At 33.9% G+C, this 27,285-nt stretch overlaps 1 protein-coding gene across 7 annotated transcripts in view; it reads right to left on the reverse strand.

The window, feature by feature from the left end:
• The window catches only part of ERBB4 (erb-b2 receptor tyrosine kinase 4), a 1,035,063-nt gene that overhangs the window by 247,674 nt on the left and 760,104 nt on the right, over nucleotides 1–27,285 (reverse strand). For all 7 annotated transcript variants that reach the window (XM_074312694.1, XM_074312715.1, XM_019727015.2 and 4 more), the window contains exons 13-15: nucleotides 12,624–12,756; nucleotides 7,683–7,776; nucleotides 1,659–1,813 (exon numbers count right to left, since the gene is read on the reverse strand). In XM_074312694.1, coding sequence (XP_074168795.1) covers nucleotides 1,659–1,813; nucleotides 7,683–7,776; nucleotides 12,624–12,756 — 382 coding nt within the window. The remainder of the gene's footprint in view (nucleotides 1–1,658; nucleotides 1,814–7,682; nucleotides 7,777–12,623; nucleotides 12,757–27,285) is intronic.

Consider the following 27,285-nt stretch of genomic DNA (forward strand, 5'->3'; position numbering starts at 1 on the left):
AACAGCTGTTGACATCAACATTATATTGAATAATTTACTGGTTTAATTTTAGCTGCAAAACAATAAAACCCTCTTGTGGATGATTATTTTAGCAGGGAACGTTTTCTCTTTCTGCTGCTGACTCTTCTGCTCCAGTGGTACCAGTTTCTTCATGAAATACTCTTAACCTGCGTGTGCTAAAAAACTCGCAAGGGGAGCAGTTTATTCCTTCTAGTTTCATTGAAGCACAGTATCTATGTGACTCTTTCAGTGGCCTCATCCTATGTGCTTATGTGCAGAGCCAGGAGTTGGCATTAGCTCTTCCAAGCTGAACTGGAATTTGAATGGCAGAATATGACTTTACTTATTGAGGATGTGCCACTTCACATCCTGTGGCTTTTTGAGTGACTTAAGCTGATCTCTTGACCTGTAAGAAATTGTAGCAGCAACTGCAAACTGATGTGGTTTGCTTAACTTCTTCAATATCCCCTAACACGTAGCCCTTAATCTGGCAGAAAATCTCTTTATGGAATCTCATATTTTCCTGCCAGATATAAAGTACCCAAGATGATTCTCAAAAACAAACGTGTGTATTTTTGTGTGCGTGTGTGTGTGTGTGTGTGTGTGTGTGCGCGCGCGCGCGCACAGGCTCATAGTCAGTCACAATGGAGAAGAGGTTTTATGAGGATAGAAGGAGGATAGAGTATTCGAACTGTTCTCAATTCTAACTTTATTGACCTTGGAGGAAAGAAAAAGGAACGACCTCACTGATATAGATTTTTGTCTTTTTAAGAAATAGTTACTGGCATTTGTTAGATGAGTGACATTATTTCCTTTATAGCTCAGTGTTTTTCATCTTTCTGTAATACGTCTGTTATTCAGCTGTTATCAGAGATAACAAATCTAACTTTTATTCATTTTACAAGGCATCCTTTTGAAAAAAAAATGGAAAACTGTGCTCCCATCTTTGAATTGTCCTACATCAAAGATAATAAATATAACTTTTATTCATTTTACAAGGCACCGTTTTGAAAAAATGGAAAAATGTGTGCCCATCTTTGAATTGGCCTATGTCGAACAAAGAAATTCTCAATTACACGTTAACCTGCAATAAAATTACTTTCACAGAAAGCACTCAGAATTTTATTAAAACACACATCACTGGGCTCCCTTCTGTTTTCTGCTACCACTACTTCTGCTTATGTTTTGTTGAAGGAGTCATCCAAGGCAGTATTTAATGAAGAGAAATAACCTTACTTGAAGCTGGTGGTAACAACAAAGAAACAGAAACAGAAAACCTCTGTTAAAGATTTGTGAAGCACACATCTCAAAAGTGTGATTACTGTCTTGCTTTCTCTGATAACTTCAATCTGCAATACATTTGGAGGAATTTTTTACACTCCATACAAAGTATACCTGACATCAGCTCTATGAAGGCATCAGTATAATAGTTATAGTTAAATGTTAAATGGAAATATTTCCAAGGGTATACATTTGATTCCTTACGCCATTCTCTTAGAAAGGGTTTCTCTTAAAATCAACATATTAAATATAAAGATGAATATAATTTTGCATGATAACATTACAGATTTTGTAGACTGTGTCTGGGATAAAAATACATCCATATCCTTTTTGATTAGCAATACATACGAGACTGAGTCCTTGCCCGGAAAGCTTACCCTTGTGTGCAGTTCGAATGGCATGGGTGGCACTCCCGATCCTGATCAGCGTACTTGAAAATGAAACTGTTCGCCCCTTGTAAGCCATCTGGACATTTCTCCACACAATTTGGGCCATCCTTAAAATGGGAGCACTTTGTGCAGTTGTCAGGTCCCTGAAGTATGAAAAACAAAAGAGAGAAAGAAAAATGGTGCCATTTCTTCTGAAACATATTCCAGTGGTTTAGTTAATGACTTCAGTGGGTGGACACTATTCCTCTAGGGAACTAGAGAACATTTTCAGTCATGCAAACTGGGATGGAGCTATTGTAGCTTTCTGATCAGCAGCATTTTTCAACGACTCTTCCAGAAGGACATTAGTATCTTTTCTGTCACTTATTCCTGGTGGTATGAAAGTGCAATATTTGGTGCCAACATATTTTCCCTAGGGACCTTTCATCACAATTACTGGAAATATGAGAGATTTCTTCCTAAATAGTTAATGAGGAGAAGGGAATGATAGCAATTTGGTAACACTGAATTTCATATAAAAGTGAGATATTAACTCACCTTTGGTTGTACAATGACTATTTGAACAATACACTTTGAAAGTTAATATGGTTGAATTATCACGAATTAGGCGGTTTAGGCAAATAAAGGTTAATTTCTAGGTTACTCTCAAATCAGCTTGTGATAATGCTAAAAACCATATCATGCCTATTTTTTAGGAATTTTATTAAATCTTAAAACAATATTGAGAGCCATATAAAGACACATTCCAATGAGCAAATATTCAAAACTCCATAATAATAAAGCAAACATATACAAAAGAAAATTTAATGGAAAACATATATAAGAATGAAGATAATACAAATATGAGCATGATAAATTTAAATAGAACTAGCTCATTTCATATATTTATGTTGGTAAATGTACAATAAGGTTCCAATGTGTAGAATGTTAATGAGCAATAATATGTGTTAAATATATTAAAATATCTAAATGTAACAAAAGTCAAAATTTAAAACTATATTAAACATCTAAAAATTTTCCAAAAAAAAAAGTGCAGGGGATAGTAAACATACGAGAAGTAAGTAGGATATCCACAGATGATTTTGAGAACATTGATTAAAAATGTTATTTTTCTTAAAAGATGCCCATATTTTCACGTATTCACTCTTTTGAGTAATTATATTACCTACTTTAAGTTTACTTTTAGTTCTTTTTGAGTACCATATTGTCTTAACATCCCTCTTCCCTTTGGCCACCTTCCTGGAACTTCTTTCCTGGACCCTTTTCACCCCTAAATCTGTCGATGTCCACATGAGTGAATTATTATGATAGTTCACATTTAACACAATATAGATAAATGAGATATGGTGAGTATAGAGGGAGATGGTTCATTTTATTAGGTTTATAATTATGAACAATATAAACCTGGGAGCCAAGAGCAAGCAAACTTTATACAGAACAACGTATTATGCAAGGAACGTGGTAATCAGTCCATTCATGGTATTGCATAGCATCTCTCCATAATGTTAATCCGAAAGCAGGCAGAAATTGCAAGTTGGTAACATAAGGCATCAGGAAATCAAGAGATTAACATTTTAAAATTTAAATATAGATGTTGCTAATGAAGAATAGTGGCATAAAGAAGTAAAGGTAATCAGGAAGAGGTTTCTGGGAACCTTGAGACTGTTCAGGTTCAATCAAGCACCTGTCTATTTCACTATTTTGATGTGAGACGGAGCTTAAAAAAAATTATCCTATGAAACCTAATCCCTATACAAACTGAAGAGTTAGCTATTGGCAACTTCTTATTTCCTACCAGAAGAGAATACTTTACATGCTTCCAATTTTAACACCTGCTCATGGGTGCTTAGGCACGTAAGGCCTTCTATTATACAAAATCACTTACTGTGCAAGTATGCTCAGCGGCATGACTTACTGTACAAAACGAGAGACATGCTGATGTCTTCTTGCAAAACACAAGAATAAAACATACTACGAGTATGTTAGGCAGCTATAGTTGCAATTAGAAATTGTTTTTCCTATAAAATTATTGCAATGTAAAATAATGTCCAGGTAAAATCAGAAGACATAAAAATGATGAAATTAAAATTAGATTCTTATTTAATCTCCAATACACTTTAATAAGGTCAATTATTTTTGTGTTTCCTTGTTTTTTAAGCATCTTTTTAACTATTTGTATTATCATGATGCAAAACTTAATATCCAAAGCTGACGTGACTGAAAAAAAAGCCCTGGGAAATCTCAAAAGAAATGAAATGTGCTGTTTCTCCATTTTATTTCAATAATAAAGAGATTTAAAGAAACAGGTGTGTGTGTCTGTGTGTTACTTATTCTTTTATTATGATATTCCCAAAGCTTTTAAGAACCTAGTTTCAGTGAATGAAGTGATAAATTCAATAATAGAAAACACAGGTAAAGGTAATACTCTTCCTTATCACTGATTTTAAGCTGCTCCTGGACTCAATAATTTAGACAGAAAACTAAAAGCTAGGCTATATCCTGATAGAAACATTACATTTTTTCCCCTCAGTGACAACTGATAATTTTCCCTGGTAGCTACAGTAAAAGACAAAGCTACTATTCACCAGTATCCGATTCGCTTCCACTTCCAGCCAGGTGGAATGTTGAAAGTCTCCCCTCACCAGAGGTTAGGCAGATCTTGCTTTGAACAATGAAAGTAAATGGAAGTGATTTAAGAGACTGCCAGTGCTAAACTCTCTGGCGTTCTCTTTCCCTGCTGCCGTGATGATGTGGAGGTGCCATAAACGCAAAGTATCCAGGAATGCTAGACCATCGCAGGGAACAGGACTGTCTAGAACCTTTTCCACAACTACAGTGCATTTTGCATGAAAAAGATTTACAAATTTTCCCTCTAAGCTACTGCAAATGGGTACTACTTGTTATGGCATCACAACCTTTGTTAACATTGCTTTAACATCTACTTTAGCTTTTATGAAAACATATTTTTTAAAAAAAGTTCCTTCCCCCCATCTCGTCTCATGCCTGTCTCTCGGGCTTATATTTTAATCTCTTTCAACTTTGTCTTATTTCTCTAATTTTCTTTCTTCTCCTATCCCCCCCTCCACCCCCCCCCCTTATCCTTCTCAATAGGACTGTATAGGAGCAGTGAAAGTGAGGCAGAAAAGATAAATTTGTAATAATAAAATAAATAAAATAAAATAGAAGAGCAAGTGCAACAGACAAGGATATAAAACCGAAGGCTTGTTTTATTTCAAACCTATCCCTCTCAAGAGTATCCTGGATTTGTGTCACATTTAAATAGGATAATACCATCCCATTTTACATACAGCTGTCCTATCCAGAAAACATTTTATCCTTATTACACTACAGACATTATTGCCTGGAATAAAAAAAGTGATGAAAAGTGTGTGAAATTTAGATTCAAAACTTCTATAGTTGAGTGTCTGGTCCACATTTTACTGATTGTTGACCTTTTGGTGTAACTTTCTAATCATTATAGGTTCAGTTTCTTTATATTTTATATGGGGAAACTGACCGTATGCATCAGATGTCACAGCGGTTGGCAAATATAAATAAATAAATAAATAAATAATAATTATTATTATTATTATATTATTACTATTATAGACAGATCAGGAAAATATGATTTATACAGACTAAATCATCAGACTGGGTGTGGGAATTCCAACTAGCTTTATGACTTCTTACTCTGTCACAGTGTCAGTTTTATGGAGAAGTTTCTAGAACCCATTGGACTCCTAAATGATATATGCCTATTGCATGGCACACAAAATCTCCTCTGTCTCTCTAGTTGTGCTAATCAAAATGTGGACCCAGAAAAGGGGAGAAAATCTAACAGAAAATTTAATGGCTGAAAAACAAACAACATCCTAGTGAGAGCAAAGTTTAGGCTACCGTGTGAGATCAGTCCTACCAGTGTTTCAGGCACCATAATATAAGAGACATGATGTTCTTACCTGCTTAGCATTTCAAGGCTTCCTGATCAAGTGATCACGCAGGTTTCCTTGATTCTGTCTCTAATCTTTCACAGATGCCTGATTTAGCTCTACTAAGCTTTCTCTACTTTTGCCTTCTTTAATCTCTAGACACATTAAATCACAATTTTAGGCCTGGGTATTGCTGTCTCTATTTTCTAGACATATTAATTCTCAATTTTATCCCTGGGTATTGATTTTAAATATATGGTCCAACAATACTGTCATTAGAGAATCAGGATGATTTCATTAAAAACCAATATTTGACTCTTTCTTAGTTATGAAATAATTTTGATAATTGAAAAGATATTAACTTTTGGGAGTTTTTTTTTTAATGTGTGTTTTATAAGTGGTCTCAACTCTTTTGAGTAACAGAAGAATGAACAAATCAGCTGCAAAGCACATAAATTAAAAGAAACTAATAAAATAGTTATTCACTAGTATAATTTTATACCATAGGAGACATTTCTATGATGAATAGAAAGCACGGACTGCTCTTGCAGTGTTCCACATTCAGAGAAGATGGCCAAAATTTAGATTACTCTAATTGTACATTTTCAAAGTCTCAGTCTCTCTGAAAGAGACTTTATTATTCTATGACTATGGGCAAGAAGGTACCTAAATATGTTAGTTTTTAAAGAAGTCATGTTGATAGCTCAATTTGTTTTAATAACCCATTATGGAATTTTATTTCCCTGTGTTTCATGATAGTCTTTACAGAATCCACATTTCTCATGCTGCAGATTAATTGCATTTTCCACTACTCTACTTACTGGAGAGAGCAAATGGCTGCATATACCCTTTGCATACTTACTTGGAGATTATTACATATTAAATTGTCTTTTAGACTTTGGTTCTTCAGGCCAAGTCACACCACTTTTTTTTTCTCAAAGGTCTGGTTTGCCAAGTTTATTCATCCTTGTGGTAGTTCTCTGAACTGTCCAAGTTTTCCACATCCTTCTTTAGATGAAGTTCCAGTACGGCTCATTGGGGCCTAGTGGAAGTTTGGAGGACTCAGTGATATATGCATTTTTTTCTAAGCTAATTAAGTGCTGTACTCGTATAAGCATTCTGGTAGAAAAATTAATACTATTTAATTTTAAAATAAATTCTTATGGAGCGATGTTGAGCTCTTGGCTATACCCAAATGTCGATCCCAAAATTATCTACTGAGAGGTGACTCAATACACAAACTGGAAATTTGTCTAAAGAAGGATGGATATGACACTTTGGAATGACAAATTCATACTGACCTCATTATTAAGAAAAAACTTGAATGGTGGGAACCAAAAGGGAGGTCTGAAACCTAATTATCATTTTCTCTGGAAGGCTACCTTTAAACTAAAAAATGTCAACTTATTCATGAAGACTTTCCCATATCCTCTCCTTAGCTCAGTTTTTCTCTCTGCCATAGTGTTTATCACACTGCTTTAGGTTTTAGTTTGTGTTTGTCTTCCCCCTCTTTCAACTGCCTTTTGCAATGCCATAATAATTAAATAATTAAACACAGATTTAATGTATTATAGTTTACCTCAAAAAGAATATTCACATTCACATTTACATATCTTTGCATATTTCTGCAATCCAGATTCTTCTTGAAAACATAGCTCAAACATCACTTCTCTATGGCCTTCCTTAATGCCCCACTTTCCATCCCAAAGACAGATTTAGTTTCTCCCTCAACTGTGTTCCGATAACAATTTATACATATTTAGATTTTATCAATTATTTGGCTTCAATTTAATTACTTGTCTATCTCTCTTTTCTTTTTAACACTGTGCAATCTTCAGGGACAATTCCATATCTTTTTTTTTTTAAATACATTATCTGGAACATAAATATTTAATACATTGAATTTTTAAATAGTGTATCTACATTACTAATCTTAAACCTCTTGAGGGTAGAATATCAGACATGATTTCTATAGAATGCTACAAATACCTATTGCATGGATGGATAAACAATAAATCAATGACATAACATTCAGACATGAAACTAAATAGGCCAACACAACCACAGATGTCTTCAGGCTTACCGGTCCATGGCATGTGAGGATGCCATCTTCCATCTTCTCACACTGGGGGTCACACTCCACACAGATGGAGCCATTCGCAAACTCCCGAAATTCACTGTGAAAACATCAGCTGCATGAGGTGGTATAAGCAAACAAGCTGTCAACTTAACAAATGAAGTAACATCTGCTAAAAGTCCTATTGGCAGAGTAAATTCTGGAGTTTGTTTCTCTATGTGCCAGGAGTATCAGAATCATTTCCCTGTGCATTAAGGAATAAGTTCTCCATTAGGAGAAAAGATAAACTGCAGCCAGATGGCTCTCCTTGTTCTCCGTTGGGTTCAATGATAGACTCATTCAGTAAACCTCTCTCTTGTGAGAGATATTGTAGCCGCCTCAAAAAAAAAAAAAAAAAAAAAAAAAGTATCACTCTTCTGATGACACAGCAGAACCAAATTTAACTTTTTAAGTAGGGCTGTCCCTGACGGTCTCTATATAAAAGTTTACTCTTGACAGAAGCTTTAATTTTTAAACTCTGAAAGAATGTTTCTTGTTGCTAAGTCACATGAATGCTCCCCACCCTTGTCCTTCAAATCCCAAGACTCTTCCATTTATTTTTGGTGAAACTTCAAAAACTGCTTTGATTTATTTTTTTCTTTTAAACTATCTTCCTTGGAGAATTAGTGAAAATATGTTTTTACGGTAGATTTTATTTTCTTAGATGATTGATCTAATATCACATCTTTTTCAATTTAAATTCCTGTTAAAGTAATCCTATTTTGTATGAATTAGTAGTTTGATGGTAACATTCTAAAACTTTCTAATTAAAATCTGGGATGATAGTCATTACTTCCCACAACTTTACATTTTGTGGCTATGTGAATATTAAATGTTATCATTGTATAAGTTTTCTAATCAATATCTACTCTAAAATGTTAATTTCAATAACTGGGTATCAGTCATCCACAATATGTTTAAACTACTGCATTCTCACTAATGTATGAGAGAATGAGGTACTAGGTAAAGGTAATTTATAATTTCAGTTATGAGTCTTTAAAAAAATCTTGACTAAATGTTTATAGCTACTTTAGTCTTTTGCGTCCTTGTATTACAAGATGCCATTGCAAACTAATAGCACTGCAAATGTGGCAATTATGGATTAATTAGGAATCAATTCAAATTTTTTCCTCCTCAACTAGTCTTTTCTTCTTTCTTCTTTTTTTTTCCCCCATAGTGAACTATCTCATTTGGTTACTGTCAAGCCTTGGTATATGATAGAAATCCAAAGGATGGGCTCTATTTTCAGTTAGTTAGATTAAGACTACATCTAATTCAAGGCAAAATAATTAACTTTAGGTTTTCAAAATGAATAGAATAAATCAATGGTTTAGTTAGGTATGGATGCAAATATTTAGTTACATGGTTTTTACAATTTTAAAGTGGGGTGTTTGTTTGCTATGGATTAAACTTTTTATAAATATTAAGTTTAAAATCTCAGTTAGATAAAAACAGAGTTTCTTTTGCATGTTTCATCAACATGAGTGATATAAACTACTCAACAGAAGAAATCTTCAAAACATAAAGGTAAAAATGACCTAGCATTGGAGTTGGGGGAGTACTAAATTATAAAGAGAATCAGAAGCATTACCTATACAATGGAATTAAATGACAATTAGGGCAAAGCCTGTGATTTTCAGCAAATAGCTCTGAAAACAGTTTTCTTGGATGACTAACAGGTTATGGTACTAAATGAAGGTGAACATTTTTATGATACCAAAACATATGTCATGCTTTTCTTTCTCTTCTCTAAAACCTCCTTTCCCCGACACATATTTAAGGTAAAGTGTGAACATGAGATTTAAAAAAAAAAAAAAAATCAGAAACAAGCTAGTTGTCTTTTTTTCTGTGGACTAGACTTCCATTTATAGGGCTCTGGCTCTCTTTTTTTCTGTTCTCAGAACATATCCTCCTTGCAGTTCCTATTCTGCTCTTTATTGTCACTGCCTCCATCATTGCTCTTCTTCTTTCTTGTCCCCTAGTGATTCTACTGTGATTTTTGCCACAAATCCCCTTTCACTTGCATCTGACCTAACAAATCACAGTCTATGAGCTTTGCGTACAGAGCTTTTCATTGCCTGTTGTTTTTTTTTTCTGCTATACATTTCTCACAGATTTGTCGTGTGTGTGCTACCTTAGCCAATGCTGTGATCAAAAGCAAATGATTTAAAGTCAAGTCCTTCTCAAATTTAAATCCCAGAAACAATACTAATATTTCTCGGCCTTAAATCCCTTATCTTCTCTAAGCTTCAGCTTTCTAAGTATCCTCTCTAAAAGGGGAAAATAGTGTTTCAATGAGAGATTGTGATTATTAAATCTAAAAATGCCTACAGAGAGCTTAGGCTGTCACTCTTTATGACATTTCTGTGTTGTTCTTAAAGTTTCAGAAGTGTTTAATCACAGTGTCACATACGGAAAAAAAAAAAAAAAAAGATTCCATTGCAATTAGCCTTCCCTCTCATTTTGATTGTGTATGCATTGTAGTTGAGTTGACAAAATATAATGACTCAAATGACCTGAATTTGAGTGTTAACAGCCAGAAATTGATGGATTGTCTTTGACCTCTTTACAATGTCCTCTGTTTAGGATTTCTTTTCCTATGATAATCAAGCTCTTTTATGTGTTTATCAATAGGGGCCCTGATTTGGGTAACTATCATACTGTATTTTTTTTTTTTTTGGCAGTTTCTAAGGTGGACTGTTCTACCTACCCATTTAATCAGCTCAGATTAATAGACACATAAAGCAAATACTAACTTTTAATGGTAGGAACTCTAACAAGAATTTATTTTCTAATTTATTCTTTGATAAACAGAACTATTTTATGAAGTTGACACCATTACTATTCCTATTTTCATATAAGAAACCCGAGTTTACAATAATTAGGTTGGACATTTCAACTAGGAAGTGATGAAATTTGAATTTGAATTAATTCTTCCTCCATGGTTGTCTTAACCACCAGGCAATGGTGGAAGAAATAGCTAATAACACAAGTTTGGAGGTGGGGAAATCTATCATTGGGCAGGGAAGAATTATATGAAACTCTTACAAGATACTTTCATTTATAATTTTTTCAAAGTACCCCTGTGAGCATGATTTCCTAGGGACTCATTACTATTGCAAAGCTCATGAAAGACTTTACATTTGTTTAATACATTTGATTTAATGACAGGGAAAATGTTAAGCTTTCCAAAACAGTCTGGTAATCAGTGTTGTTTATTTAGGAAACCGGTAATTTTCCTTTGGTTAGTTTTTACTGTTTTGCAGAATTGAGACAGAGGATGGTATATTCATCTACGCATTTATCAGCTTCGTATTTCTGATAAGTTTAAAACTGAAATATTAAAGAAAAACAATGGCATCTGGAAAGGAAAAAAAAGGATGAATAAGATACCCTAAGTTCTAGTGTTGTCTGAGCTCTACAATGTTAAGACTTGTAACTATTGAGAACTATGGCAAAAAATCAATTTCACCAGTTCTCACTGATTGTATGATGATATTGTAAGATAACATGATTTCTAGACTCCATTATTCTTTAGAACTGCACATGTATATTCAGTAAACTTTTAATGGAATTCACTTACTGGAATTAAAGTCTACTAGTTTCATTGAAGAGGTGTCAATTTCAACACACAAACAAGTGTATTTTGATCTGACTTTTGTGTTTTTTTTTTTGTTTTTTTTTGTATTTGCTTATGGACAGAAAATATCCTTCCATAATAATAAATAAGCATGAATACATTTTGATGAGACAAACAGCACATAATTTGCTATCCATTATCAAACTTATGCACCGATTGTACCTTACAAAATTACAAGCTGAAATTTTCCTGAGAAACTATTAAGTTCTTACTTAAAATTGTTTTTATATTCAATATTCTAATTTTAATCTTTCCTCCCCTAAATTTCATGGACAGAATTTCTGTTGGTCATCTTTCAAAGAAGAGACATACCAATATCATTACGATCCAGAAATTTTTAACCTTCTGTTACAAAATGCAAGTATACAATGTTATCTGGGATAGTGAAAACAGTTCTTAAAATGGGACTACTCATGAGGCAGAAGAAGAAACAAAGAAATTCAAAACTATACTTTTACAAAACTGTTGAAAACAATTTTTGTGAGCAATATAAAAAATTGATTCAGGGACAGTACTAAAAAATGTATTATCACACTAATGAAGGACAACTGTGATGCATGAAATGGCATGTTATGATAAAGTGATTTTATGAGTATGTGAAATTCCATGCAACAATGTATATACTAAGTTTTATTGTTGGCAATGTGATTATTATAGCATTAGAAATAATTTAACACATTTGATTTAAAAATATTACTTAGGTTATCTTTTGAAAGTGGCAGAACATTTAGAAAAACCTATTCAACTAGAAACTGTGAAGGTAGATTTTCCATAGCAGTAATCAGGGATAGAAATGTATGCCATTCCTAATACACAATAAAATAAGCATGCAACCTAAATGGAAAAAAAAAAAAAAAAAGGTATGCAGTAACTGCAGATGAAAATTAAAAGGCAAATATGACAGAAAAGATTATAAGGACACATAAAAGGAAAGATTGCTTATGACAATCTCCTTCATAAGGAAAATAAGAATGTATTTTCAATTTTCCTTAAGATAAATTGGTATAATTTCTTACGAATTCTCTATTTTGATGCATGATATTTTAAATGTGCAGAATAGTCAATATGTATCTGGACTTATTATTTAACATGACATTATTTTTTCCTAAGTCTTCTGTGTGTTGTCTTCTTTATGCAACAAGAGCTGTCCTTAAAAATCTAGCCAGTATGCACATACTGAAAGTTTACAATCTTCTTATCAGTTTTAAACCTGAACCAACCAGTACTTCAAAGGTCATGAGGTAAAGGCTACATGTAAGATGCCTTACCCATCATAGAGGTTACAGGACTCTATGCAGATCCTTCCCCTGCTGAAGCGACGGCACGATAGGCACTGGTCTGGCCCAGGTCCCCAACAGCCATCGCTTGAACACAGATGGTTGCATACCATTCCTGCAGCAGCTGAAAAATACACCCAGATCAAGGGGCAATAAACAGAAGCCTGGGTCAACACTTACAATTGCAACACCAATCTTCCTAAGTGAATCTATTTCTGTAGGAGATGGAAAGAGATCACTGGCAGACAACTTTGGCTGCCTATCCAGTCACCATGATCCACTCTAACCCCAACTTCTTCCATATTAGTCATCATGTTTGTATAGCAACATTGCATTTTTACCTTGTTTCCCCGAAAATAAGACCTAGCTGGACAATCAGCTCTAATGCGTCTTTTGGAGCAAAAATTAATATAAGACCCAGTTTTATTGTAGTATACTATAAGAGCGGGTCTTATATAATATTATAATATGATTAATATATGATTTATATGATATAATATATAGAAATTAACCTTCCAATTAAGGTAAGGAATAAAACACACCTTTCTCAAGCCAACCCTTTGCTCCACTAATACATCAACATTTTGGCTTCAATTCCATATGAGAGCTTCATGAAGAAATAGAACAAATGATACTTGTTATAAAACAAATAAAAATGTTAAAAGAGAAAGAAGAATATATGAAATGTAATAAAGGGAGAAAGAAATAGAAATAAAATATAAGTTTTTACAGGCCTCTGCTGTAGTATAAGTGTACCTTCGTATTTGTAAAGTGAGCACATGTAAGGAAAAAAATGAAAGGATATTAAACAAGTTTTAATGACTAATTATGATGAGGTATGTAGATCAAAGTACTAACAACAGTCTTTAGCCTAGCTCTTTATTTTTTGTTGATGGGAGAAGGGCCAAAGAATTTTGGGGCTACATTTTACAACTGTCACTTCAGTTTCCCATCTCTGTTCTCCTTTACATTGAAAAAAAAAAAAAACAAGCATTCAGTACATTACTATTTATACTGAATAACATAATTTTATTGAAGGGATACCAGATATTGAGTGATAAGAGCCTATAAAGACTTCAAATGTTATTATGGGTATCTGAAAAGTGAGTTGAGGCATGTGAAACACAATTGTAAGCAGTTTTCATGATGTGTTAAGAATTTCCAAGAGGAACATCGAAATTCTGTGTATCTTCTCATTAGCTTCCAACTTTACTTATTATGGGATGCAATATGTTATGGCAAGAGCATTTGTGAGGTGGGTTGAGATGGCACTGAATATGTGATTGTTGTATAAGCAAGGGAGTATATCTGTGAAAGTTATCCTCTCTAACATATGCTTGAGAAAGTGACTTGCCAGTAACTGTGATGACTAGTTTTAAAACGGCAAAACAAAATCTCCCAGTTCAAGTATTTTTTCTCCTACATCTTGCAGCCTTAGGGAGGCCCTCATACTAAACTGTAAATTTTTACTCAAGGCAGACTTAGACCTATCAACAAATCTTTCTACATCATTGCTGCTTAATTGAATAATCTTTTCTGACATAGTTTAAGAGAGGAATTGTGTGTGTGTGTGTGTGTGTGTGTGTGTGTGTGTGTTGGGCAGTTTTATTGAGGCATACATGACATATAATACATCGCTCATACATAAAATATACAACTTGATATTTTTTTCCCCTTCTTCCGCCCCCCCGCCCCCCACTCCATTTCAAGCCATTGTTTCTCAGTCTAGTTGTGTACGACAAGTTGATATTTTGACATATGCATGCAATCATGAACCACATACACAATCCAGGCAATTACTTCGAAAAGATTTCTTTTGACCTTATGTAATCCCTTCCTCCTGCAGCATCCCCCTCAGACAACCATTGATCTGTTTTAATACATTAGTTTGCATTTCCAAGATTTTTATATAAATATAAACACACAATATGCACTCTTTGTTATATGATTTCTTTCTGCATAATTATTTTGAGATTCATCCATGTTGCTGTGTGTATCATATTCACTTATTTTTATTACTGAATATATTCCATTGTATGAATATACCACATTTTTTGAACCATTCAGCGATGGCTAGATATTTAAACTACTATTTCCCATTTGGGACTACTACAGTTAAGCTACTATGAGTGTTAATGTACAGGTCTTTGCATGGACATACATTTTCATTTCCCTTGGGTAAATACCTAGGAATGGCATGACTAGATATTATAGTGGGTACAGGGTTAACTTTTAAAGACACTGTTGAATGTTTTTCAAAATAGCTGTACCATTCACATCCCCACCAGCAATGAGCTCAACTCACGAGCTGAAGTTCCCCACATCTCTGCCAATACTTGGTATGGTCAGTCTTTTTAATTTTAGACTTCCTAATGGGTATGTAGTGATATATAATAACATTGTGGTTTTGATTTGCATTTTCCAAATGATTTAAAATTTTGAGAATCTTTTAATGTGCTTATTTGCTATCCACATATCTTTTGGTGAAGTATCACCATATCTTATGCCTATTTTTATTGGATTGATTGTTTTCTTACTATGAAGCACTGAGAGTTCTTCCCAGTCTTAGCCTTGTCTTTGTCTGCTTTTAACACTGTTGTTTTTAAAAGAACTTTTTAATTTGGATGAAGTACAATTTATCAATCAGTTTTATTTATCAAAATGAAATCGAGGGAAGCCACATCTCTGTGTTCCTTGGATTCCAAGGTGCCAAACTTGTCCTCCATCTCCTCTTTGTTCTTTTATGAATTGTGCTTTGGGTAGCTTATCTAAGAAATCTTTGTCTAACCCTAAGTAACAAACTTTTTCTCTGATGTTTCCTTTTAGAAGTTTTATGGGTTTTGGTGTTACATTTACGTGTATGAGCCATTCTGCGTTAGTTTGTGTGTATAGTATTGTATTGGTCAGGGTTCGCCAGAGAAACAAAATACAATTTTCAAATACTGAATTAGCATTATATCCCTGGAAAAAACCCCATTTGGTTATACTTTGTAGTTAATTTTATATCTTGACGAATGCTATTTGCCCCAATTTGTTAAGAATTTTTGCCTCTATATTCCTGACAGATATAACGGTGTATACTTTTAATTTTTTCAGGGGTGGGGTGGGGTATCTTTGTGCACATATGGGTTCAAATCTTCACACCTATCATGCAATGTAAGAATGATCATTCATTTTACAGATGGGTATAGGCTCAGAGAGGCTAAGCTGCCCAAAGGCACAAGTGTCAGAGTAGGGATTTAAACCCAATCCTGGCTGATCTCTACCACCCAGTGGGGATGAAAGTCCCAGCTTTCTACCCTGCCATCCCTGACACCATCTGGTGGGGAGATGGGTCACCTCATTACAGCCTGGTGAAGGTGGTAATCTGTACTCCTCACTCTTTTGCTTGTATGGGGAAGTCATGGCCACAGTTTTTGTTTGTTTGTTTGTTTGTTTGTTTTTCTTTCTGTGGTGTTTTGCTGGAGTAGAGCAATTATTGTCTAATCGGCTTTTGGCTTGCTACACTGTCCCTTTCCAGGTCCTCTAGATACAGAAAAGAGGCTTTTGTTGGAGCTTTTTTGCTCTGCAACTATTGGTGTTTGAATTGCCAGTTTTTAAACCTCCAAATCTGGGATATATGAGAGAAAAATAAAACTGAGGGAAGTCACATTTCTATGTTTCTTGGATTTCAAGGTACCAAACCTGTTTTCTTTCTTCTCTCCACCTTTCAAAACGTTCTGTTACTTTTATATATACTTTCCAGCGATTTTAGTTGTACTTAGCAAAAGAAATGGAGAAACGTATATCTACTTCATCTTCCCAGAAGCAGAAATCCCAGTGTACATCTATGAGTTACTGCCATCTCTTTTCAGGTTATACTTTACCATTTCATGTAAATTCTAAGAACCTTAAAATAGGATACCTCCATTTCTCCATTCCTAACCTTTGAGCTATTGTCCTTCATTTAACTTTTTCATATACTATTCATCTCAGACTCATAATTTTAGTTTAAACATTTGCTTGCCTTCTGAATAGAATTAAATAATAAGAACAGTCTCTATATATTACCCAAGTAGTCCCCTTTGTTCCTTAGATTCATACTTGCATCTGATATTGTATCCTCCTGACTAAAATTATTCCACTAATATTTCTTGTAGTACAGTTTTCTCTCTGTGCTGCTCTCTGCTCTCTGGCACTGTGCCCACAAACTTGAGCTGCCTTAGTCTCCCTAGACTCTCAGCTCTGCCTCCTCAACTCAAGGGGTCTTTGCGATTGTACTGGGTCCCTCCTGACTGTGCCATGACTGACATTTTTCTCAAGGTCATTAGCAGGGCAATCACAAGGCTCACCTCATTTATTTCCTCACTCTGCTTCATTCTGATGTTCACTCTCTTGCAAACTGTCATTTCATATATTTTGTCTTTCTTTTGGTTGTTTCATGAGGGAGGGTATATTTGATCCCTATTATTCCAGGTTGGCCAGAAGTGGACATCCAATAATTACTTTTAGAAATCCAAAGTGAGATTACTTGCTGTTTCTTGCTTGTTGACATAAGTTTCATATAGGATTTCTCTAGAATGCCCCACAACAGCTTGTATAGAGCATATAAAACATATACGTTTGCTTGAGGTTTGCAAAACAAGTTGTTTACTAGTAGGTACAGGACTATGGCTGCACATGTGTGAGACTGATAAGAATAAAGGGAAAGTAAACACGTTTATGTTTAGAGCATATACATGAAAGTAAACATGTTTATGTGTGAAACTGAGCATAACAAAATTGAGTGGTAAACACGTTCACCAAACAACTTCTGGTTATCACCTAAGAAGTAAACAACTCCTAGGAAGTAAAGAAGTCCAAGGAAAAGAGGATAAAGGCAGAACTCCGGAGCAATGCGATTAGTCCAACTGGGCGCGCTGGCTAGGACCCTCTGTGAGGTTCTGAGCGACATTCCGGAATGTTCATCTGGGCGATCTGACAGAGTCCTCTGCAAGGTGCAGATCGCGATATTCCGGGACTCTCCAAAGTTCTTCCTTGCAAGATCAGCTTGCCTCAGACCCGTCATGGGCCCAGTCACTCTCCTGGACCAGGGGCCTTCTCCACCTCGATTGACTCTGGGACTTGGTTCATTATTAAATTCTATTCTATTCTGTATAACCTTCTGTGCTCACCAGAGCATTAGCCTCTGGAGGGACACTGGTTCCCAAATAAAGCTGTTACTCACACTATCTGAACCTGTGTGTCAGGACTTTGTTCCCCACTTGTGTCACAAATACCACGCAGGGACGTAGGGCCCTGCCGAGGGTTTAATGTCCCCTTGACTTTCAAGAACAGACTGAAATATGGCGATTGCCCTTACAGGTGCTCGCAACACAGCTTCTAAGCACACATACACTTTACTGAAAATTATAGTTCCTTCTATTCTATGTTAACTTATTTGCTTTATAATTATTATTCTAAACAGATAAATGTATTTTTAAAGATAATCGGAAAGAACACAAACCAAATTGAGTGTTTTCCTGTGTACAGAGGATTGCCCCTCTTCTCAAATATATTATTATTTCAGGTAACTCATAAAGTTTGTAGACGTTAATTGTGGTACTCCCCATTTCTATGAAGCATTTTTCTCTTCTTACTATGTGGAAGACTCTTCTTTCAATAGTCGAATGATTTGATGCTCAACTTGGAAAAAGCTAACTGACAGATTATCTCTTATTGATTTTGAACTAATAGCAAGAGTTCTTTTCTTCTGATTCATTCATAATGCAGAGAAAGATGGCTCTTTCACTGTACAAAGAAAGGTCAGTAGAGATAGAATCTTAACATAGGTCTCATATCACTGATTCCTTAGATGTATAAGACACTTCCCACTAATTTATGAAGATGTAAGGAATAAGAAAGATTGTTCAGTCAAACTGATTGAATGAAAACATGTAAGATCAAATATTATATAATAAATGATGTGCTGGAGTAAAACATCAATGATATTAATGAATATAAAGCTATAATACCCATTTTTATAAAATTCAGCCATTTAAAGTTATTTATAGATTGTTGCATAGGGTGATATATATATATATATATATATATATATATATATACACAATTCGTATATATACTTGCTTATGGAATAAATATAATCATCAGAGAAAATCCTGAAAAGGGGGAAAAATACAAGTGATATTATAAAAGCAATTTGTAAAGACAAGTAGAGTATATTCAAAATCACACTGCACAGTTCCAGGAATCTCTGACCCTTTGTATTAGTCACCTTCATAATGGCACAGAAAACATAATCAATACCTCAAATTATTTGTTTACCAACTTCTGATGCCCTTGGAAACATTTTCAGCTTCTACTTTGAAGATGCTGACAATGCCATTAGTACTCCTTTGTTACTGCCCATTTCATGATATTCCATCATCTTTTTGATCTATTATTTCACCAATTCACATTAATTTTTTCAGGTCTGAAAACCTCTTACTCTAGTCCTTTCTCCCTCCCACTCTCAAGCGTGGTAGAGCGCTACAATATGTGGAAGGGAGTATGTTCTCTATTTTGACTTTCTGTTATATCCTTTGGAGAGGAGCGTTTTAGCTTCACGCAAGCTCCGACCTTCTTTCCTGCTGCCTACTGCCTCATTCAATCTGTATTTAGATGCTCGATTTCAGATCAGTTTTGGATTAGGGAAATAGTATCTATTGGAGGAAAGAAATGATAAATAGGAAAATATAAAAATTACTTTCTTCTCATCCTTTCTAAACCACTAGATGAGAGAGTATTGAAGGCTAGTATCATTTTCACCAGACTGAAACCAAAGGAAGTGTCTCTACACAGCATAGAACAAAAGGCCAAGGAAGCTACTTCTTTGAAATTCTTAAGAGAAAAGAAATTTTCAATCAGCACCAATAATTCATTGGATTGTTTTGTTGCTGTTGTTGTTGTTGTTGATGTTGTATTTGTTGTTGTATTTGTTTCTATATGTTGGATATTAGCCCATTATCAGAGGAGTTGTTTGCAAATATCTTCTCCCATTCGATTAGCTGCCTCTTTCTTTTGTTGATGGTTTCTTTTGCTGTGCAGAATGATTTGATCTGTCTTTAGTTTGATACAGTCCCATTCATTTATTTTTTGCTTTTACTTTGATTGCCTTTGAGGTCAAATTCATAAAATCCCCCTGAACCCAAGGTCCATAAGTTTAGTACCTTTGCTTTCTCCTATGTAATTATTGTTTCAGGTATTATGTTTAGGTCTTTGATCCATTTCAAGTTAATTTTGGTGTATGCTGACAGACAGCAGTCTAGTTTTATTCTTTTGCACATGACATTGAAATTTTTCCCAGCACTACTTATTAAAGAGGATTTCTTTTCTCCAATGTTATGTTTTTGACTCTGTCAAAAATTATCTGTCCATATATATGTGAATTTATTTCTGGGTTTGCAATTCTATTCCATTGGTCTTCGGGCTGTTTTTCTGACAATACCATGCTGTTTTGATTACTGTCACTTTGTAGTATAAATTGAAGTCAGGGAGTATAACACCTCCAGCCTTGTTCTTTTCTTTTAGGATTGCTTTGGTGAATAAAGAAGATGTGTTACACATATGCAATGGGACATTATTCAACCATAAGAAAAGATGAAATAGTGCCATTTACAACAACATGGATGGATCTTGAGATTATCATGGTAAGCAAAATAAGTCAAACAGAAAAAGTCAAGAACCATATGATTTTACTCATATGTGGCATATAAAACTGAAAGCAACAAGTGAACAAGGCAAACAAACAAAGAAACAAAAACTCAGACACAGACAACAGTTTAGTGGTTACCAGAGGGTAAGCGGGGAGTGGTGGTAGATGAGGGAAAAAGTGATCAAATATAGTAAAGAAAGGAGAACTGACGCTGGGTGGTAAACACACAATGAAATATATAGATGATGTATTATAGAAATGTACACTTGAAACCTATATCATTTTGCTAACCAATGGCACCCCCACAAAATTTAATAAAATAATTTTAAAAAGAATTCAACAGTCCTCTGACTTCCCAGAATGATAGTCACAGGGGAAGGTGTGAAGGCTCATCTGTGGCTTATGGTTCACAAAGCCATTATAAACCTCTCAAAAGAAATTTTAGCATCGTAGTTATTAGGCAACCTTTAACTTCCTCTGTGTTTTCTCTGGAAGCTGTAAAATAGATTTTTCTTTATCTCATCTAAATTGTACCTGTCTGTTAAAAATTTGGAGAGATAATAATGTGCTTAGCATTTCAGCCTTTATAGAGACTACTGAACATGCTTTCATTAAAATAGAGGGAAGCTTAAATAATGGATCTTGCTACTGTACTGCATGTGTGAAAGTAAATTATTAGCTCAGAATATTGAAATGGAGTAACCCGTCTACAGGCACGACAACAGAAAAAAAAAAATCTTCCTTTTCATTGTAAAAGACCATTGATGATGCTTGCATCACTTACTATATGTAGAGGCATGGGATTTACTTGTAATGTATTTGTCAGATACCATTAATATTTTTTTTTCCTTTTTCTTTTCTTTTTTAAGGCTGAAAAGTATAATTGAGTTGTAATAGTTCAGTTTTTGTGATTAGACCAACATAGGTTCAAATCCTTACTCTATGACTAGCCATATAGCCTTCGGTAATTATTTAAATATTATTCATCTATAAAGTGAATACTGTGTATCTTTCCAGGTTGTAATAAGATTAACCATCATATTATTAGAGCACTTAATGCAGACTTACTTATTTAATTAAGCCCTCAATAAATGTACTTAAGAGCATTACGAAAACATGCAAGCATATTCGTAAGTTTACTTTGAAAAATAATTGTTTAGGAACTACTTAATTTATGCTGGACACTGCTAAGAAGAATATGATGGAAAAATGAAATAAAATACGTATTCTCTTACCTAGAGATTACAGTGTAGATAAGGAGACAAGCAATACATAAATCACCGTATATATGTGAATATGGCAGTTGTCCTAATCTAATGGGTAGGTGGCATTATGTCAGCCCACAGAACAAGGGATAATAAACTCACATGAGAAGGATAAACAGGAATTATAAAGGAATAGAGGGCTGGGGGAAATTGAGAATCACAACTCTAGTCAAGGGAGACTGAGCAAGAAATGAGATTAGTGCTATCAGAGAACAGGTTGGACAAGTGGTACCTGATGAGCTCATGGGTAGACAAGGGTCAGATTATTTGGGACCTAGTGGCCATTTACAAGATTTTCTGCTTTATTTAAAGAGCTGTGGGAAGCTGTTGAATATTTTTAAGCAGGAAAGTAAGTTTTTATTGTTTAAGTATCAATTGCTTTGATGGGAGGGGCTTGAACACATGTTTGAACAGTTGGTGCAAGATAATACTGAACTGTCCAGAGCTAGGCATATGACTGGAGGAGGTTCAATCAGACTTCTTCCCATAATACAGATGCTGGGTGAGAGGAAATAGTGCTCTTTTACCTGTACTCATACACTCTATGGATGCTCTCAGCCTGCCCTTGCCAGGAGCAACCATTTTCAACCAGGTAGAAAGAGAGTTCACCTAAGAAGAAAGTAGAATCAAGCAACATAGAGGAATTGAGTCCTGGTGATGTTGTTTAACCCCTAGAGACATCTGTGCCTGAAGGAATGTCCCTTGGATTCCACAGCTCTGCAAGCTGATATGATCTCTTGCACTTTGTGGGTTTTATTTTTTTTTTTTTCTTTTTGCATTTTAAATTATGTTTCTTATTTTCTTTGTTTTACAAAAAGACTTAAAGCATGTGCAATTAGGGACAATATTTTTTCCAGTTTTATTGAGATACAGTTACTTATAACATTGTGCAAGTATAACATGTACAATGTGATTTGATAACTGTATATATATTGCAAAATGTTTACCACAATAAATTTAGTTAGTATATCCTTTACCTCACATAATTACCATTTTGTTGTTGTTAGAGTGAGGACATTAAATATCTACTCTTATAGCAACATTCAAGTATAGAGTACAGTATTGTTAACTATAGTTACCTTAGATCCCCAGGACTTATCCTATAACTAAAAGTGTGAACCCTTTGACCTATATCTCCCTGTTCCCCTACCCAAGGCTCTGGTAATCACCATTCTACTCTCTGCTTCTATGAGATCAATGTTTTTAGATTCCACATATAAGTGAAATCATATGTTATTTGTCTTTCCCTGTTTGACTTAATTTACTTAGCATAATGCACTGAAGGTCCATCCGTGTTATCACAAATGACAGGGTTTCCTTCTTATTGTGGCTAAATATTTCATTTAGCCAAATATATATATATATATATATATATATATATATATATATATACATATATATAATATATATGGATATATATATATATATATATATAAAAAAACAGGTATAGAATATGTTTAGATATAGTATAAATATATATGTATATACATATACATATATATGAATATATATGTGAGATATAGAATATGTGAGATATATCTCACATATTCCTTATCCATTCATCCATTTACAGACACTTAGGTTGTTTCCATATCTTAGCTATTGTGAATAATGCTGCAAATAACATGGGAATGAAACATCTCTTTGAGATCCTGATTTGATTTCCTTTGGAAAAATCCCTAGAAGAAGAATTGCTTTGCTAATAAAATAGTTCTTTTTTTTTTTTTTAACATTTCTTGAGGACACTCCATACTGTTTTCCAAGTGACTTTACCAAATTACATTTCCACTAACAGTACACCAGAGTTCCTTTTCTTCCACCAGCACTTGTTTTCTTTTTTTGTTAATAGCCATTCTATCTGGTATGAGGTGATATCTCACTATGGTTTCAATTTGAATTTCCCAGATGATTAGTGATGTTGAGTACCTTTCCAATGCTTGTTGACCATTTTGTATGTCTTCTTTGGAGAAATGTCTACTAAAGTAGACATTTTTTTAATCAGATGCCTATTTTTTAATCAGATTGTTTGTTGATTTTTATTATTGAGTTGTCTGAGTTTTTTATATAATTTGAATAGTAACACCTTATCAGGTATATACTTTGTAAATATTGTCTCCCATTTTGTAGGTTGCCTTTTCATTTTGTTGATTGTTTCTTTTGCTTGCAAAAACTTTTCAGTTTGATGAGTTCCACTTTTTTTAAAATTTGTGCTTTTGTTTTTTGTTTTTGGTATCATATCCATAAAATCATTTCCAAGACCAATGTCAAGGGCTTACTTCCTATACTTTATTCTAGAAGTATTACGGTTTCTGTTCTTATGTTTAACTTCTGAATCCATTTTGAACTAATTCTTGTGACTGGTAAAAGATAGAGGTCTAATTTCATTATTTTGCATGTGAATTTCCAGTTTTGCCAACATCCTTTATTGAAGAGATTTTCCTTTCTCAATGAACATTCTTGGCTCCCTAATCAAATAGTATTAACTATACACAAATGTGTGGGTTTATTTCTAGGCTCCTGATTCTGATCCACTGGTTTATGTGTCTTTGTATGTGTGTATGTGCGTGTGTGTGTGCGTGTGTGTGCGTGTGTGTGTGCCAGTGTCATATTGTTTTGATAACTATAGCTTTGTAAATAGCTTGAACTCAGGAAATGTGATGCCTTGAGCTTTGCTCTTTCTCAAGACTGCTTTGCTTAAACAGGGTCTTTTGTGGTTCCATATAAACTTTATGATTTTTTTCTAGTTCTGTGAAAAATGCCATTGGAAGTTTGATAGGAATTACATTGAATCTATAGATGGTTTGGGGTAGCATGGACATTTTAATAATATTAGCTCTTCCAATCCATGAACATGGGATATCTTTCCATTTATTTGTGTCTTCAATTTCTTTCATCAAAATCTTTTAGATTTTGGTGTATAGATTTTTTTTTTTTTACTTTCTTCACTAAATTGATTCTTAAGTATTGCTTAGCTGTGGGTTTATCATACACAGTCTTTATTATTTTGAGGTATGTTCCTTCTCTACCCAATTTTGTGAGAGCTTTTATCTTGAAAGAATGTTGAATTTTGTCAAATGCTATTCCTATGTCTAGTGAGATGATCAGATAAACTTTTATTCTTTTAATATGGCATACCACATTTATTTATTTGCTTACATTGCATGCTAGGGAAAAATCCCACTTGATCATATGGTGTATCATGTTTTAGGTGCTCTTCAATTAATTTTGCTAATATTTTGCAAGAACGTTTGCATCTATATTTATCAGGGATAATGGTCTACAGTTTTTTTTTTTCCTGTAGTATCCTTATTTGATTTTAGTATCAGAATAATGCTTCCCTTGTAAAATGATTTTGAGAGGATTCCATTCTCTTCATTTTTTTAGAAAGTTTGAGAAGAATTGACATTAAACTCTTCTTTAAATGTCTGGTAGAATACACCATTAAAGCCATCTGATTGTGGGTCTTTCTTTGTTGGGACGGTTTTGATTATTGATTCAATCTCCTTACTTTGTATCGGTCTTTTCAGATTTTCTATTTATTAATGATTCAGACTTAGTAGGTTATATGTTTCTAGGCTATGTTCATTTTCTATAGATTGTCCTATTTTTTTGGTATATAATCATTATTTGCAGTCTCTTATGAGCGTTGTATTTTTGTGGTATCAGTCATGCCTCCTCTTTCATTTATATTATTTGAGTCCTCTTTTTTCCTAGTAAGTCTAGCTGAAGGTTTGCCAATTTTATCTTTTCAAAAAAGAAAGTGTAGTTTCATTGATTTTTTTCTATTGTTTTTCTGTTCTCTATTTCATTTATTTTTTGCATTGATCTTTGTTATCCCCTTCCTTCTGCCATCATTGACTTTAGTTTGTTTTCATTTTTCTAGTTTCTTTAAGTGTAAAGTTAGGTTGTCTGTTTGTTTGTTTATTTATTTATTTAATATAGGCATTTATCACTATAAACTTCCTTCTTGATATGTTCTGTTTCCATTTTCATTTGTTTTAAGATATTTATTGATTTATCTTAATTTCATCTTTGACTCATTGGGTTATTCAGTAGTGTGCTGTTTAGCATCTACGTATATGTGTATTTTCCAATTTTTCTTCTGTTATTGATTTCTAGTTAAATACAATTGGAGTTAGAAAAGATAATTGATATGATTTCAATTCTTCTTTTTTTCTTTTTTTTAATTTGCCAAGACTTATATTGTTACCTTACATATTATCTATCTATCCTGGAAATATTCCTGAGTTCTTGTAAAAATGTATACTGTTGGGTGGAATTTTCTACATATGCTTTTTAGGACCATTTGGTCCTAAAGTCCAATGCTTTCTCACTGAACTTTTGTCTAGATGATCTATCCATTGTTGAAATTGGTATATTAAAATCTCCTACTATTATTTCATTGCTGTCTATTTCTCTCCAGATTTGTTTAGGTGCTTCGTTGTTGGATGGATATAATCCATCATTGTTGGAAGGTTATATAATAACCTTCATTGTTTCTTGTTACTTTTTTTTTCACTTAAAGTCTATTTTATCTGATATAAATATAGCTATTCTTGCTTTCTTTTGGTTTCCATTTTATGCTCTCTTCTTTTGCCTAAATTAATTTGAGTTTGGCTTTTGTCTCTAAAAGAGCACAGGATTAGTTTCCCATTGCTACTATAACAGATAATCACAAATATAGTCACTTAAAACAACACCAATGTAATGTCTTATAGTTCTGGAGGTCTGAAATCCAAAATGAATCATTTTGTTGTTGTTGTTATTTTGTTTTGTTTTATAGCTCTATATTTACTGTAATGCTACAATGAACATAGGGATGCATGTATGTTTTGAAAAAATGTTTTCATTTTCTTTGGATACTCAGAAGGCAAATTGCTGAGTCATATGGTAGATCTATTCATAGTTTTTTGAGGACTCTCCATACTCTTTTCATAATGGCTACACCAATTTGCAGTCTCACCAATAGAGCAAAAGGGTCTTTTCTACACATCCTAATTAACACATGGTTTTTATTAACGTTTTGATAAAAGCCATTCTGACTAGCATGAGGTGGTACCTCATTGTGGTCTCGACTTACATTTCCCTGACGATTAGTGGCACTGAGCATCTTTTCATATGTCTATGGGTCATCTGTAGGTCTTCTTTGAAAAAGTGACTCTTTATGTCCTCTGCCATTATTATTATTATTATTATTATTATTATTATTTTGATTATTTATTTATTTTTTGTTATTGAGTTGTATGAGTTCCTTTTATATTTTGGATATGTTGTATTTCATTTGTGAATGTATTCTCCCATTAGTTGGCTGTCTTCTTTGTTTTGTTGATGGTTTCCTCCACTGTGTAGATTTTTTAGATTGATGTAAACTCATTTGTTTATTTTTGCTTGTTTCCCTTGCTTGCGTCCTATGAACTAAAATGAAGATATCAGCTGGGCTAATATTTTTTGGAGGCTCCAGGACATGATTTGTCCCTGTCTTTTCCAGCTTCTAGAGACTATCTTGTTCTTGGCTTGTAACTATATTACTCTAACTTCTACTTCCATGGTCACATTATTTTCTCCTTTACTAATCTCAAATCTCCTTTTACCCCCCTCTAATTAGAACACATGTGATTACATTTAGGGCACACCCAGATAATCCAGAGTAATCTTTCGATCTTAAGATGCATAACTCGATCAAATCCATACAGTCTCTTTCACCATATAAAGTAAT

This window comes from Rhinolophus sinicus, linkage group LG01, assembly GCF_036562045.2.
Source record: "Rhinolophus sinicus isolate RSC01 linkage group LG01, ASM3656204v1, whole genome shotgun sequence".
NCBI lineage: Eukaryota > Metazoa > Chordata > Mammalia > Chiroptera > Rhinolophidae > Rhinolophus > Rhinolophus sinicus.